General features: G+C 59.1%; 1 protein-coding gene across 13 annotated transcripts in view; it reads left to right on the top strand.

The window, feature by feature from the left end:
- Positions 1-717: 717 nt before the first annotated feature.
- Kcnq1 (potassium voltage-gated channel subfamily Q member 1) overlaps positions 718-16,517 on the top strand; it is a 285,308-nt gene continuing 269,508 nt past the window's right edge. For 4 of the 13 annotated variants that reach the window (XM_046444871.2, XM_046444870.1, XM_046444865.1 and 1 more), the window contains exon 1: positions 722-1,218. In XM_046444871.2, coding sequence (XP_046300827.1) covers positions 830-1,218 — 389 coding nt within the window. In that variant the 5' untranslated portion in view covers positions 722-829. Of the gene's footprint in view, positions 1,219-16,517 lie in introns of all 13 variants that reach the window. The other 9 variants (XM_046444875.2, XM_046444876.2, XM_046444874.1 and 6 more) reach the window with 5 other exon arrangements.

Genomic DNA, 16,517 nt, shown 5'->3' on the forward strand with positions numbered 1-16,517 from the left:
GCGCAGGCCTGGGGCCCCAAGTGCCGACCTTGCCACCACACCCCTCCACCCTGGGAACCAAGTGCCTGTCAACCCAGGTTCAGGAGCAAGGAGAGCGAGGAGAGCCAGAGGACAAGGAGCCATTCTACAAGTCCCTGGGGTGGCGCAGATATTTCTCCCTGACCTGCCCAGGCAGCCAGCCCCACCTGTGCCCAGCAGTCAAACCTGGGTCAGCCCACACCCCCAGGCTTCCAAGGCGCTGTCGCGGACCGTCTGCTGAGAGTTCTTTCTCACCTCCCCAGTGCCTGGGTGGGGCACTATGTGTATCTGGGCCCCCAGAGGCCAACACCTCCTCACCCCCGTGCGCCTCAGGACGCCCCTCTGTACTCTTTGCCTCCCCGGAAAGGCTCAGAGAGCGGGAAAACGGGTGCCTGCATCCTAACCGGCCTTGGGAGCTCAGTTCGCGGTGGCGGCACCTGCTGGCTCCGGGGCTATCCTCCCGGCTTGGCTGGGGACCGCCTGAGACCGGCGGGAATGAGGAGCTGGGTGCAAACACGTGGGCGAGAACCGGGTTCAGCGGGTGCGCCCGGAAGGGAGAGAGGAGAACAGGTGGGCACCCGCAGCTTTCCGAGCACGCGGGGCGGTCGGGGGCGGGTGCTCGAGAGGGGCGGGGCCTGAGGTCCCCCGGGACGGCCTGAGGCTCCCGCCCACTCCGGCCCCGCCCCACCCCCGGGCGGGGCGGGCAGCGGCCCCGGTGGCAGGGCTGGCAGCCTCGGCCGCTGGCCGACAGTGTGCCCAGGCGCCCGCCTTCGCTGCAGCTACCGTGCAGCCCCCGGGGCCCTGCCTCGCTATGGCCGCGGCCTCCTCCCCGCCCAGGACTGAGAGGAAGCGCGGGGGCTGGGGCCGCCTGCTGGGCGCCCGGCGGGGCAGCGCGGGCCTGGCCAAGAAGTGCCCCTTCTCCCTGGAGCTGGCAGAGGGCGGCCCGACGGGCGGCACGCTCTATGCTCCCGTCACGCCTTCGGGCGTCCTGGGGCCAGCGTCCCCCACGACCCCCGCCGCGCCCTCGGCGCCCCCGGTCGTCGCCGACCTCGGCCCGCGGCCGCCCGTGAGCCTCGACCCGCGGGTCTCCATCTACAGCGCGCGCCGCCCGCTGCTCGCGCGCACCCACGTCCAGGGCCGCGTCTACAACTTCCTCGAGCGCCCCACGGGCTGGAAGTGCTTCGTCTACCACTTCGCTGTGTGAGTACCGCCGAGTCGCCCCGGGACACCTGCGGAGGGGCTGGCAGGAGAGGAGCGTGGTCTCTGCCTCCCTGCTGCGGGCTGGACCCCCCCCCCCAGCCTTGACCCCGGGCAGCCGCGAGGGGAGGGAGGTGTTAACAAGTTTGTTTCAGGTCCCATGAAGTTCAGGGACATTGCTGGGCAAGGGGGGACTTCTCAAGGCCCTGCCCTCGGGCGTGGGGATGGGTGCCCCAGACCAGAAGTTGCTCGCTCCTCCCTGGAGGGCTGTCCAGTGGAAATACTCTGGGAAGAGAAGGAGCGCTCACCCTTGGGTGCAGCAAGAGAATTCCCTTGGGTTGGCAGGGAGAGGAGCCTCTGGAGCCCCCAGGAGAGGAGGTCCCGATGCTCAGACCTTGGAGGCCCAGGTGGGTCTCAGTCTGGTCGGCAGGTGCACAGGCCTTCCCCCCGGGCTGCAGAGTACCCACGGGTCCTCATAAACCTAAGCTCATAAAACCTGGGAGGGTGCAGAGGGGCCGGTTTTCAGGCATCCATCAAAGGAGGCTGTGCTCCCCGAGGAAGAGGGCTGGCAGCAGCACCTGGCCCTTGCTGCTCCCAGGTGGTTCCCACTCCTGTGGGCGGGGCTCAGGCTTGGCACTTGATTTCTCAAGGACAGGGGCACAGGAAGTTACCTCCCAGAAGGGTCAGGCTGCTCTCCTTGCTGCCTCCCCTGCCGTCCTGTGGTGCTACTTCCTGGCTGCCCAGCCAGTGGCTTCTTGGTGTCTTGCCAACCTCTGGCCTGTGAGTCTGCTCAGATGTCCCCTCACTGATTGCTGTGGGGCTCCTTTAGGGCTGCCTGGGGTGGCCTTCTGGTGGCCTCCCACGGGTGGAGTGTGCTTAGTTCTGCTGCCTGGGCTGGGCCTGGGAGGTGCCCAGGGACCTGTTCACCCCCACTGTACTTGTCGCCGGGCCCCAGGTTGTAGCAGGAGCTGGCTCAGGTAGCCATCCTGCTTGTGAAGAGAAGTGGGACTTCCACAGCAGGAAGGACAGGTCTCAGGGCATGGGAGCCAGGGCCATGCAGCTCTGGGGGAGGTGGAGGCTCTGCGGCAGCAGTAGCTACAGCATCTGGGGATTTGGGGAACATTTGTGTGCAGTGACCCTAAGGGACCCCACCTGAGTCCAGCCCTGCTGTGAAAATGTTCTAGAAATAGCAGGCTGGTGGGCATGCTGTGTGTGTGGACGGACTGCCTGCCTCCCTTCACTCCCTCACCGGACCCCAAACTACGTGTGATGCTGAGGGTGGGGGAGAGAGTGTGGACCCCAAGCAGATGCTGGAGAAGACCTTCGCTGTTAGCTCTTGGTCCAGGAGCCTCACCTGCCAAGGCACGGTGCCTCCAGGCAGTCACCGGATGGCACGCCAGGGTGCAGGCCAGGGGTGAGCATCACCTGTGCTCCAGCTGCAGCGCGGGGCAGAGGAAAAGGGCTCGCCATGCCCCAGAGGAAGTCTCTGCTTACACTGCGTTTTCTTCCTGATTAGGATTGTTCAGCCTCGGAAGTTTGCTCAGCGGAGTCTGCCTTCGCCCAGTCTCCCGGAGGCAGGGCAGCGGCAGGTCCTGTGATGTGGAGGGTGGGGGAAAGGGATGCTCGTGTGAGGTAGTGGAGGGGCAGTGGTCAGCCTTTTCCAGCTGCAGGCCCCTGGTCCTGTGAGAGGTGTGGCTGGCTCTGAGGGGTTGTCATGAACAACCTCCACCATCTTGGGGAAGGGCTGCAGGTGGACCCTGGCTGGGCAGAGCATGTGGCTTGCCTGGGACCCGAGAAGGGGTTCCCTCACCCCCAGAGTCTCCAAGAGGTAGGCGGGGCCCTCGGATTGTCCATTCTGCTTGGGGAAGGCCTGGCCAGGAGCTGGGATCCCGTGGGGGCTGGAGCCTGGCTGCAGCCTCAGGAACCGTGTAGTCAGTGCCCGGCTGGCCCGGAGTTGCTGTATGAAGTCACAGATGGTTCGGGGACGAGAGCAGGCTCTGTCCTTGGTAAGGCGGACTGGGAATCATGAGAGATTTGGTTTCTGGGCCCAAGGAGGATAGACTAACCCAGAGGGCTGGGTCCTATGTGGGGAGGGGGACAAGGTAGGGACTGGCGTCCTGCAGGCCTGGACATGCGTTACCTTGTGCAGCTGGGGAAGCAGGCCCGGACATCCTGTCCCCTCCTTGGGGAACCCCTGCTCCGGCCCAAGGAGAGCAGCCCTTCCTGTGTCCGTTCTGGCCTTCCCTGGCTGGCCAGAGAGCAGGACGCATACCCGGGCACTGCCCTTTGCTTTATTGGGCTTCCTGTCCCCCATCACCCCAGTTCTCTTTCATGGCCTTTACATCCCCACTGTGGGGTAACTCCCACCCTGCTGAGGGCACAGGGGCCAGGTGGGCCCAAGCCATCTTTCCAATGGGCCTTGGCGGGGTCTGGCTGCTGGCCACTTGGAATCCTGGTTGTGACTGAGGGATTTGGGGAAGAGGCACAGAGAGGAACCTTTCCCCTTCCCTGTACTCGAACCCAAACTGGGCTGGCTCGGCACTCCTGTCCCCACTCTCCCACATCCCTGGCTCTCCCGGGTTCCCAAGAACCTTCTGGTGTCTTTTGGCAGCACCTCACAGCATGTGTTAATCATTGATGGAACTTGCAGCTGGGCCTGGTGGTTTATTGGGCTGGTCTGGCTGCTTGGCCAAGAGCAGGAGCCATCTCACCCTGACTGTGGCCCAGAGAAGCCACCCTGCAGACCTGGGAGTGGAGCTGGGCAGGTGGAGGGTGGCCAGCTGACCTGTGGGTTGGGCTCAGGGGGAAGGGGCTCTCTGGGTGGGCAAGTCTGTCTCCCTCTGTCCCCTTCAAACCCTGCCACCTGTTCCTCAGCCCTGGATTCCAGGTAAAACTGATTTCCTTTTGGGGTTTCTCCCTGTGCTGCCTCCTCTGGGGCCCTGGCAGTCCAGAGACCCCTCAGCAGACCCCTGCTGCAGAACCAGCCCCATGTTTCTGGAGGCGCTGTTGCCCGAGCACTGAGCGCCTCTGCCTGGCCTGACCACGGTCAGAGGACCACAGGCATCTTCTGTGCCAGGCCTGGGAGGGATTGGGGGGCAGTCCAGGTGGAGGAAGAACTTGAAGCCCCCTGCAGAAGGGTCTCCCCAGCCTGCACAGAGGCCTGGGGTCAGGAGGATGCCTGGGGTCCCGCATCCTTGCAGGGCTGCCTGGGTGGAGCAGGGCTCCAGGGCTGGAAGCAGGCTGTGTCAAGCTAAGTGGTGGTGGGACCCGCCGAGGCCAGGCAAGGTGACTATGCTCGCCCACAGACGATGCTTTCAGGTCTCAAGGGGCCCGGTGTCCTGCTGCTGGCACAAAGGCCAGCTCCTGAGTTGGCTCTTCTGGTGAAGCACCCTTGCGGGTGTGGTCAGGTCTCCTCAGAGCACAGCAGTCCCTGAATGGCGCTGCTTGGAGGCCTGCAGGTCAGGGCGCCCGAGTCGCCTTCCTCGCCAGCTTCTGGGCCAGGGCTGCTGCTGGCCTGCCCTGCCCTTGCTGAGCAGCCAGGCTGCCGAGGGGGCTCTGGCCTCTGGCACCTGCCAGCCCGCTCCCAACCTGGCCCAGGCAGGACCCCTGCCTCCCCTCCACCCAGCCCTCTCAGTGGAGAAGTGGACCCAGAGGCGCCCAGGGCCCTGCAGCCCGGACATTCCCAGCCAGCTGTCGGCTTCTGCACATTTTCCCATGATCTAATTCCCCGTCCGCCATCAAGAATGTTGGGCTGGAGGACTGGGCCGCAGGTGCCAGAGGTGGGCAACGGCTGCCAAGGATGGTGGTCTCCAGGGAGGATGTTCCAGGCCTGGAAGGGGCCGTGGCTGTGTGGCCAGTGTGCGAGGAGGCTCCGCGCTGCTCCCTCGGAGGTGTGCCGAGGAAGCTTCTGGAAGCGTGTTGCGCCCAGCCTCGGCTTCTGACAGGGTCTGAGGCCCACATGCCGCCACGTGGGCTGCTCAGACTGAGGCCTGGGGTTTGGCTTGGGTGCTGGGGAAGCACCGTGGAGCAGGGGTGCTATGTAGGAGGCTGGCCTGGGCTGGGCCTGTAGAGGAGGGGCCCCACAGGTGCCTTGCAGCCCAAATGTGTGGGGTAGGTGGCCCATGGGTGACCCTGGCCCCCCGGCTCCCGTGATGCTCTGTGCAGGGCCCCTGTGGGCATGGAGGGGAGATGTTGGTGTCCACACCTTCTCCTGGTGGACGCTCGTTCCTCTCCAGTGGCCGCTGAGCATGAGGAAGCCCAGCGCTGGGGCAGGACTGCCGGGTGGATGACAGTAGCAGGAGATTGTGGCTGCTCTGCTGTCGGCGGAGTGACCACGTGACCTGGGCCTGACTCTCCATGTGCTTCTGAGCACGTGAGAGGCCTTGGCCTCTGTGTTTGTTTGTCTCCTGCTGCCCTGCCCAACCTGGCCCCTTTTCTGGGCTCTGTGTGGGTGCTGACCAGGGTAGGGGACCTCTGGGCTCTATCCAGGGGACTTGGGGAAGGATGGAGGGGCATAGCAATGCTGAAGTCAGGAAGAGGGTCCACTGTCTGCCTAGTAGGCCCTTGGCCGTGTGCAGCTGGGAACCCTGGGCTCCGCGAGGGCAGGCTACCTGTCCAAGGCCACACAGCTATGTGTGTCCAAGGCTGCCTGGACAGGGCCTTGGACTCAGCAGCCAGGGCCTCATGCCTCCTCCGAGCCCCTCTTCCATCTTGGGTTGGTGGGGGTCACAACATCTACCCTTTAGCTGTGTGAGGAAAGGGGGCTGCCCTGTGCTGGAAGGAGAGGAGAGAAAGCCCCCGGGCAAGGGGAAGCTGCTACTGAGTGGGAGGTGGACCGAGACCAGTACTTTCCTCAGCCACGGCTGGGGAACCCACCTCAGTGCCCGTCCTGGGGGTGGGGAGGCCACTCCCAGGCACCTTTGACCTGGCTGCTTCCTGTGCCCTGAAGCCCTGCTGCCCCGGGCTACTGCCACAGCTCAGCACGGGCCACCTCCTGCAAGAAGCCTTCCAGGCTGCCCCAGCAGGTAATGCCATCTTCGTTATCAGTGGCCCTGGCCCTGGCGCCCCGCCCCTCGTCTGCCTGGCTGCCCTGTGGGGTGTTAGCAGACGCCATCTTAGTGTGTCTAGGATCTGAGGGACTGTGTGGGTGGACGGCGCTCCATGCAGGGTCTCCAGACATCCAGCCCAGGAACCCAGGTCCTTCCTCACCTTCTCCTAGCTCTGGCTGCCCCTCCACACCCCTAGGCTGCCACTGTCACTCCAGCCCCCGGGGGCTGGGCCTCCTGACACCCTCTGTGCTGACCTTTACCCGGTGGCATTCCTGAGCTCGGGGAAGCAGCAAGCAAGAGCTGCTGGACCCTGCAGGGAGAGTCCTCAGGTCCTACCTGGGGGGGCTTCACGTCCTGGCTGGGGTGGGGCAGGTGCGGGATTAGCCCTCGGAGTCTGCCCCCACGGCCCGAGCTTTGTTGGGTTCAGGGTGTGGGGCTGAGCAGACCCATCTGGAGTGGGCCCCCCTACATGGTCCCAGATAAAGGCACGGTCTGCTTGTCTGTCCACCTGGCCACCCGCTGGAGGAGGAACTAGTCTACACACACACACACACACACACACACACACACGTGCTCTTTTTAATAGACACACAGTAATAATGGGTGTTGATGGGGTCCAGTGGCATTTCCATGCCGGGGGGGGGGCAATGTGTAGTGATCAGGTCGGGGTCACTGGCGTGCCCACCACCAGTTCTGTGTGCGGGAGCGTGAAGACCCTCTCTGTGCCAGCTGTCGGGAAGTGCTCCGTTGCCGCCAGCCAGTTCCTCCGCTGTGCTGTGCCATGGCACTTTAGAAGTCAGTCCTCCTGCCCAGCTGCACCCGGAGCCCGTGTGCCTCCTCTCTCCAGCCACCCTCCCCCACCCTGCCCGGGCTCTGTGGCCACTGCCTCACTGGCTGCTTTGGGACCCTGCTTTAGCTTCTGCGGAAGTGAGCACGGAGCACTTGTCCCTGTGCCTGGCGTGTGTCACCGTGCTCAGGTTCTCCGGTTCCGTGAGATGGCAGGACGCTCTCTCTGTGGCTGACCGCTCTTCCCTTGTGCGCACACATCCATTTTCTTGCCCGTCCATCTGGCTGGGTGCCTCTGTTGGCTCCTCACCTGGGCTGTGGCGGAGGGTGCTGCAGGGGCGTGGGGGGGCAGGTGTCCCGTGGACACGCTGATTTGTTCCTTTGGTTGCACGCCCAGGAGCAGGACAGCTGGGTCCCGTGCAGTTTTGCCTCGGTGTTCGAGGGTGCGAGGGTGCACTGGGCTGCTCCCAGGACGCTCTCTAGTCGGCATCCCTCCAGCAGTATGCAGGCCCCTTTGTCCACATCCTGCCCTGCGTTTACTCTTTTCTGCCTTTTTGATAATGGCTGGTCTAACCCAGGAGGGCGGTGCCTCCTGTGGTTCTGACCTGCATCTCCCTTGTTAGCCATGGTGAGTGGTGATCCTGAGCTCTCTGCCCTGCACATCCTGACTTGAGAAGTGTCTGGTCACTTTTTAAACCGTGTTATTTTTGCCGTTGAGTCTTTGAGTTCCTTATTAGTGTCCTGACGGACGGACGGACGGACGGACGGTGCATGAACCTCTTCTCCCGTTCTCTGAGTTGCTTCGTGACTCTCTTGACCCCTTGGTGGTACAGATGCTTTTCAGTTTGATGAGATTCCATTTGTCAATTTTTGCTTTTGCTGCTAAAACGATCTTTGCCCGGATGCATGTCTGGAAGCCTTTCCCCTGGGTGTCCTTCTAGAAGTTTCCTAGATGAGGCCTTACACTGAAGTCTTTGGTCCCTTTGAAGGGATGCTTGTGTGTGGTGACAGATGGGGCCTGCTTTCCTCAGCACGTGGATGTCCCTTTCTGCCACTAACTGAAGAGTCCTCCAGTGTGGATTCTTGCTGCCTTCGTCAGCAATCAGGTGGCCCTAAGCAGTGGATTTGTTTCTGGGTTCTCCGTTCAGTTCCCTTGGTCCATGTCTGTCTGCCCGGCAGTACCTCGCTCTTGTGGTGACCGCAGCTTTGTTACGTGTTGTGACGTTGAGTGTCATTATGTCTCGGCATTTTCTTACTCAGGATTGCTTTGCTATTCAGAGTCCTTTGTGGTCCCACCGAAGGTTCAGAGTGATCACTCCACTTCCATGGGAACTGTCATTGATACCTGAATAGGAATCACACTGCGTCTTTGGACTTTGGGGAGTTCGTTCGTACTTTTTAACAATATTATTATGATCCATGAACATGGGATGCCTTTCCATTTTTCATAGCCTCTTCAATTTCTTTTCAGTTTGTAACTTTCATTATTAAATTATTCACCTCTTTGGAGATTTCCATCGGCATTTGACTTTATTTTTGCTATTGCAAATGGGTTGCTTTCTTGGTTTCTTTGTCAGCAGTTTTCTGATTGGCATATAAAAAGACCACTTGTTTGCATATGTTGATTTCACACCCTGCAACTTTACTGAATCTGACTATCAGTTCAGCAAGGTTTTTGTTTGTTTGTTTTTGGAGTCTTTTTAATCTTTCCTCTGTGTGAAACCACACACTTCCAGTGCAGTATTGAACCAGGGTGGTGAAAGTGAACATCCTCATCTTGTTCCTGATCTTTGAGGGAATGACAATGATTCCAGCTTCCACCTTCAGTATGATGTTGGCTGTGGGTCTGTCATATATGGTCTTTACGTGTTGAGGCACGTTCTTCTAGCCCTGATTTTTGGAGGTTTTTTTATTTTTATTCATGAGTTGTTGAAATCATCAAATGCTTTTCCTGCATCTGTTGAGGTGATCACACGGGTTTTGTCTCTCGTTCTGTTCGTTGACGTGTCACAGCTGTTGATGTGCGTGTGTTGAGGCATCCTTGCATGACTGGAACGAGTCCACTTGATCACAGTGTGTGATCTCTTTGCTGGGCTATTGGACCAGTTTGTTGGTAATTGGTCGAGAACGTGTGCATCTGGGCTCATCAGGGGTTCTGGCCTGTGGCTCCTTTTCTGTGGTCTTTGCCTCGTCAGCGGGAGGGGGACCTGGCCTTGTAGGATGGGCTTGGGAGCATTTCTCTTTGTGGGATGTTTATTACTGACTCAGTCTTGTGCTCGTCGTTGGTGGATTTGGGTTTTCTGTGTCTGCGTGGTTACTGTTTGGTAGGTCCTGTCTGTGGAGAAATGCACGCTCTGCTCCCAGGTTTCCCCCCTTGTTGATGTTTAATTGTCCCTAGTAGTCCCCAGTGACCTGCGTGTTCTGTGCTCAGTTGTCATGGTCCACCAGGCATTTATTTGGATCCCCCCCCTCCCCTCTCTCTCTCTCTCTCTCTCTCTCTCTGTTAGTTTGACTAAAGTTTTTTCTGCTCTGAGCTTAGTGATCTCTTTCCCTCTCCTATTTCAGATCGAGTCTGTTCTTGGTGTTTGATTTTCTAGTTCCTTGAGTGGCCGTGTCAGGTGGTCTGTTTGAGACCTCTTGCCACGAGCCTCCCGTGGTGCTGCTGTTGCCCTGTCCCCTGGGTCCTGCTTTCCTTGTCATCCAAGACGATCTAAAGTTTCCATTTTGATTTCTTTACTGGCCGTCGGGCATTCAGGAGAATGTGTTTGATTGCCATGTGTCTGTTTCTGAAGTTCCTCTTGGTGGATTTCTAGTTTTATTCCTTGTGGTCAGAGAAGGTGCTTTTGCTAAGATTTCTGGGTGTTTTTTTTTTTTTGACATTTGCTGGGACTTGTTTTGTGGTCTAACACGCGCCTCCCCAGGAGTGAGCTCGCAGTGCTGAGCCTTCTGCGGCTGTTGGCTGAAGGACTCTGTGATGTCGGTTGGCCCCTCTGGTCAATGGCACTGTCCAACTTTCTTTTCCTTCTAGAGGATCTGTCTGTTGACAAAAGTCAGGTGCCGAGGTCCCCCACAACTACCCTACGGGACCCGTTTCTGCCTTTGCTTTGCGTAACTGGGGGCTCCCGTGCAGGCACTTTCACCACTGTCCTTTCCTCTTGTCGGTCCTGGTGACTTCTTTGCCTCTCTGCAGTTCCACAGTCTGTTCTACCTGATGGAGGGAGCTGCTCCTCTGGTCCCTTTGCATGAACCTGGGTCTTCCCGTCTGTGCGTCTTGGCTGGCGCAGGGAGTTCTTGCCGGCAGCTAATGCCTTGGTCTTTTTCTCCTCCTCTTAACACTCAACGCGTCTGACTCTCTCAGTTCATGAAAGGCTGCTGAGGGCAGCAGAGCCGCGTCTCTGCCGTTTGGCTGGTTTTCTGGCCGTCTGTACATCGTGGTGCCCTAATCCCCGGGTGGTGGCTGGGCAGGGTTCTGCGTTCACAGGTCGATTCTCTTCCCTTTCTCTTTTGTGTACCTACCCCCCCCCCCGGGTCTGTTCTTTCTGCTCCTAGCCTCGTACTCCCCAGGCGCTTCTCGTGGGGCGTCTGGTGCTGATGAGTTCCGTAGCTCCTCGTGGTAAGCCTTGTTCCTCCATCATGAAGGACAGCTTTGCTGGGTGTGGTGTTCTTGGTTGGCAGGTTTTCCTTTCAGGACTTTGAATATATGGTCCCACTGTCTGCTGGCCAGTGAAGCGTTGTTCAGAAGCCCGCCGTCGGTCGAGGGGAGCCCCTTGTGCGGGACGGACACCGCCCGCGGTCTGTCGCTGTTGCAGGATTCCTTGTCTTGCCGTTCCATCTGACTGTGAAATGCCTTGGAGGCGATCTGGGATCCTCTTGGATCTCAGGGGCCTGGATGTGCATATCTTTTCCAAGATTCGTGAAGTTTCCAGTAACCATTTCGTTAAGTATTTCACTGAATTTCTCTGCGCTTCCTTCCCTCTCGCCCCCTGAGATGCACACAGTGCGACTGCTGACCCACCCATGTCCTGACAAGGAATCAAGTCAAGGCTTTCTTCATTCTTTTAATCCATTTTTCTTCTTTGCCTGACTTCTCGTTCAGTCCAAAGGCTTGTCTTAAGGCAGGAACTCCTTCCTCTGCCTCATCTGTCCTGCTTCAGAGGCTCCGAGCTGGTTTCTTATTTGTTGAGATCCAGATTCCACTTGGTTCCTTTTCACGATCTCACTCACACTCACAGGTCGAGTCCCCGCCCTCCCACCCGCGGCATCGAGGTGTCTGTGTTCTCTGCACCTCAGTAAGTTCCCTTACAGTCACGATTTTGGCTTGTCAGGCCATCGCAGGTTTCCTGTCCTTTGCGATCTGTTACTAGAGGGTCCTGTTACCTTGTGTCCCCACACTGATATCCATTGATGCCCGTGCATTTGCTGTGGCCTCTAGCAACTCTGTGGGTGGCTTTTGTAGTAAAAGGCTGTCTCCTGGCAGCATGTCCTAGGGCGCCGGTTGGGAAGAAGGCGCTGGCCTGGTCCAGGCGGGTGCTTTTAGTCAACTCTCTGGTGTTTCGGGGCCTCTGGCTGGGCTCCAGGGCCTGTGGGGTGCCTACTTGCTGGGAAGCTCCATGAGGCCAGTGTCCCACGGGCAGCAGTGGCATGGTGTGTCCAGCTGTGGGTACGAGCTGCCTATCCGTGTCTGAAGGTTGCTCGGGGGCAGGAGCACACTTGTGGCCCAGGTGGCTGAGGTACCTTTTACCTGGTAAAGGGTGTGCTGTCCCTCAGTGTCTGCCCGTGGGCCTAGACACCTAGACACCTGACAGTGCCCGAGAGTGGCACATGGGACTTTATGGGGCCTCCAGGGGACCTGGGTGGGCTGCCTGGGTGCTCCCCAGGCCATGTGTGGGTTTGTGGGAACTTCTTCCTGTCTGATTGGAGGGGATGGTGCTGGTGAGGTCTCAGGAGCACCCCTCTGCTCCCCTCTGGGTTCTGGACTCTGAGTCCTGTTCCTCCTTTCTCTGCTCTGTTCACACACGGGGACACTGGTCACCTTGCTCATGGGGAACCAAGGCCTGACCCTTTGCTCGGCCACACCAGAGAGCCCCTCCAGTCGGCACAGAAGCCCTTGGGGCCTTAGTCTCAAGCACAGCGAGGCTTGAGACATTGGCACCCTGGCTCCAGCCTGGGCCTGGCCCCTGTCTGCACCCCTGGAGGCCACCCCTTGCCACCTGTGAGGGCCTCCCTAGCACTTTCGTCTTGGCAGTGGGCAGAGTCCCACAGCTCTGCTGCACAGGGCTTGCACCGCCCCTGCGAGTCTCCCAAGGGTGGACGGCGCTCCCTCCTCCCTCCCTAGAGCTGTGCTCCTGGGAAGCCACAAGTCCACCCAGAACCACTCTCCTGAGCACGTCCCCCTAGACTTGCTCCATACAGGGATCTGGAGAGAGTCACAAAGCAGGAACCCAAGGTACCAGCTGGACAGGGACCCAACCTGCCCCCACTTCCTTCTGGCCCCAGAGCACCCCTCCTTATGGATACCACCCAGCTGCACTGGGACCCCCACTCCACCCGGGGGCAGGGGCCGCCTCGTGCTCCTTGACTGACTGCAGTCTCTGCAGCTCCAGAGCCTCCCTGAGAGGACGGTTCTGTCTGGAGGCGCACTGCCTGGGGGGAGTTTCCAGGGGGCCAGGGGAACCCCGGGCTGTATCTGAGCATCTGCAGGAAGCTGGTGCTTGGAGCATTTGATTGGCAGGTTGCGGGCGGGTGTTCCATTCCATGGTTCCTCCAGCTGTTCTCAAGTCACATCCGTGCTCCTGGCTGTGATGGCTCAAAATATGATAGAACACAAAACCTTGGTAATTAGAACAGTGTGGCACTGGGGGGCCCAGTGCGGCTGGTGGTGCTGGCATGTGGTCAGGCATAGCCCATGGAATGCATTTTTTAAATCTGTGTATAGATCCAATCGCATAGGCATGAGCGATGGCCACGTGAGAAAGGTCAGATGGGGCCCACTTGTCACACTGAGGTAAATTCCAGGTGGGTCAGAAAAGAGCACCAGAAGGAGACCCAGGAATCTCCTCTGGGAGGACAGGCAGCTTTCCTGTGGCGAGAGGCCAGATGCACACAGAAGGTGAACTTGCCTGGGGGAGGGGGGTGTGAGGGTCACCTCCTGCAGAGCAGCAGGCAGACAGCCCGGGAAGATGCCACAGGGGTCAGGGGTCAGCTCTCCAGTGTAGAAAGAGTTTCTGAAAACAAAGAAAACCAGCAACCCTCTAGGGGATGAGCCAGAGCCACAAATACAGAATTCACAGCAGGGACCACCCTCCGTCAAGAGGGCAAGTGCTGACTTCACTCCCGGCAGGAGAAACCCCCGAGGAAGGCTTCCCCTGGGTCCTGCCAGGTTGCAGAAATCCAGCTGCTGGTGGGCATGCAAGATGGTGAACTCTGCAGGAGGGGATGCGGCAACATCTGGCAGAATCCTGTATGCATTTGCCTCTGACTTGGCAAACCCCACTCACTCCCTAGAACCTACCTTAAAGGTGCTGCCTATTTGTGAATGACTGGGAGAACCTCAGTGCCCGTTGTGGGAAGGTGCTCAGATTAGCCCTAAGTGCAACACTCTGAAGCCGTCAGAACACGCGGGATGGCTGTGCTGCTGTGCAGGGGTTACCAGGATATTTTTAAATGGAAAAAGAAGCACAGTGGATTACAGTATAATGGCTACTCTTCATCTAATAAGCGAGAGGATGCAAATCTATCCACACAAAAACAAGAGCAATGGAAGGAAAACCCAGAGCTCCAGAAATTCCCTCCAAGAGCAGGAGGGGCCGCGCCTCAAGGCTCACACCTGTAATCTCAGCGACTCAGGAGGCCGAGGCAGGAGGATCGGAAGGTCAAAGCCAACCTCAGCAATTAGTGAGGCCCTAAGAAACTTAGGGAGACCCTGACTCAAAATAAAAAGAGGTGGGGATGGCTCAGTGGTTAAGCACTCCCTGACTCACAGATGGAGTAGAGCTTGTTGTTCTACGTGGGAATCGAGGGTCACGGCAGTGAGTAATAGCAGGTGTCCTGAGAGCTGAGGTGGTTGCTGGGAGGTAGAGACGGGTGTCAGCGAGAGGAGGCTGAGCAGACCTGCAGCCCTGGGCTGGGGTGAGAAGGTCAGTGTGCATTTGTGGTGCAGGGATGACCCCAGGGCCTTGCATTCCCGAGGCAAGTGTTCTACCCCTCAGCTACGCCCACAGCCTGTGGCAATGTGTTTTAAAATATGTCTCAGGGAGAAACCTGGAAAAGAGGATCATCCAGTTTCTCTGAGCTGCCCAGCCCTAGCAGTGTGGCCTTGAAGGGCCCTTCTGTCCTGAGAGGGTCCAGGGCCCACAGGGCAGGGGCTGAGCCCGGGGCTGCAGCACTGGAACAGGCTGAGCTGGGAGCATCCCGTCACTGCCAAGGGTGGGGGAGGGATCAATGCGTGCTGGAGCCATGGCCCAGGGACCTGGATCTGAAGCCACGCACCTAAGTGTGACTTCATTGGAAATTCTGGGGCCAAAGGAACATGTTCAGTGGCACGTGGGGGTGATATCTGCAGAGGTCCAGTTGTGAGACCCTCCACAGGAGAGCAGATGTGAGTCCTCCACTAAGCAGATGGCCAAGATATAAAGAGGGGACGGACGGAAGGAGGGCAGAGACTGAGAGTCTAGAACGATGGACACCAGCCCTAACATCCCACCTTCCAGTTACACCTCGACATCCATGGATTCAACGTGGTACCCACCAACCACGGTGCTGCATCTGCCAGCTGTGACTTTATATCCACCGATTGCTACACGACCTTTCTTCAGTTCTGATTGACAAATGGCAAAACAAAACAACAACAAACAACATCATCATCATTTTAAGTTACTCTATTAATTAACTGTTTAATAATGTTTCATAATCATTTATAGTTAATTCAAAGACCTTTTTGCACTGAGTGTCCCCAGTCGGAGTACGTGCTCTCTGCCCACATCTGCATGAGCAGGGCTTTGCCCAGCCAGGAGGGCCTGGGGCTGCTGAGGTCCTTCTGAGAATGGGTCCCTCCCTCCCTGGATCAGGGGCTCTCGGAGGGCCTTGGAGAGGACAGAGTGGGGCTTGTGCCCAGCACTCAGCTCACTGCTGGCCTTGTAACCTAGAGAGGGGAGCCAGGCTGCCCTGGGGGACAGTGGTGGGGACACCACAGCCTCTGATATTTGTACCTGTGGGGCCTGGGGTGCCGTGCACAGGGGCTGTGCTGCCCAAAGCTGGCCTCGGGACAGAGGACGCATGTGACATTGTCCCTGACTTCACGCTGAGATGAAGTGGTGGCAGTCAGCGTTCCAGGAGCGGCACCCTGAGGACTCAGAGTAGGCCTGGGGAGGCGGCAGGAGGGGGCAGGTGGACAGACCAGGAGGACGCTGGTGGGGGAGGAAGTTGGGATTGGGGCAGGCGAGGGGAGGGGTCTGCAGGTAGGCCCTCTCTGAGGCCCGCTGGTGATATGGTCACACTCTTGTCTTGGAAAGGGCACCCGCCTCAAACGGGGACTGTCCAGGTGTCCAGAATGGCCCTTGGTGATACCTGGACCCAAGAAGCTACCTTACACACACCTTGGGAAAGGGCTCCGATGGCACGCGGTGCTGGTTTCTGCCCCAGCAGTCCCCCTTGGGCTCCCTTTGGGGCTGGGCTCCTCCCCGCCTGGGAGCCCAGAGACCTTCGTCTGGAGAGTAGGAGAGACCCCCCTCCCACCCCCTTTCTCCTGGCAGAAGTCTCTGACTGCGGGGCCTGGAGGGGGCAGGTAATGAGCTGCAGGAATCTTTGACTGGCTTTTGTTCCTTTGTGTGTGTATGGGTGGCGGGGGGTCACTCCCTGTCCCCAGAGGTCAGGCTGAAGCCTGTGGTGCCCTGCTGTCCTCTGGGAAGTCAGGCCCAGGTACAGGTGAGCTTGGTGCTCCAGCAAGAGGTGGAGGGCCGCCAGGGGAGACTGCTGACCAAGTGGCAGTGTAAACCAAGACCCCCTGGAGGCCACCTGGGTCCCTCCTGCCTCTGGGCTCTCCAGCGTGTGGCAGAGGGTGAGGCTTCTGATCTTTGCCCAGCAGTGGCTGATGGGAAGCCACCAGAACGGGAGGCTGGAAGCCCACTCTCCTTCCCACGGGTGTGGCCGAGGGGGCTGGACCTGTGGTTGGGGCAGAGGACCGGTTCAGCGAGGAGCAGTGAGGTCTTCTTCCTGTTGTGGAGCCCGAAGGCCAGAAGAGGCCAGTGCTTGTGTAAAGCCACACAGCAGGTTTTGCAAACAAACCCAATTTGGTACCTGGCATGAATGGCCTCCGTCCTTCCTTTGAGCCTGGAGCCCCACCCTGCTGTGGTCCTCCAGGCTCAGTTCCTGTCACCCGGGGAGGGCTGTGACCACTGAGCTCCCAGGCAGGCCGTCCCCTGGGGCATGTCTGAGTCCCATCTTCCAGGGGCCCATGCACATCAGAGGTCT

Source organism: Marmota monax, unplaced genomic scaffold (genome assembly GCF_021218885.2).
Source record: "Marmota monax isolate L192 unplaced genomic scaffold, Marmota_monax_Labrador192_F-V1.1 WCK01_AAM20220418_F8-fsc00038, whole genome shotgun sequence".
Taxonomy (NCBI): Eukaryota; Metazoa; Chordata; class Mammalia; order Rodentia; family Sciuridae; genus Marmota; species Marmota monax.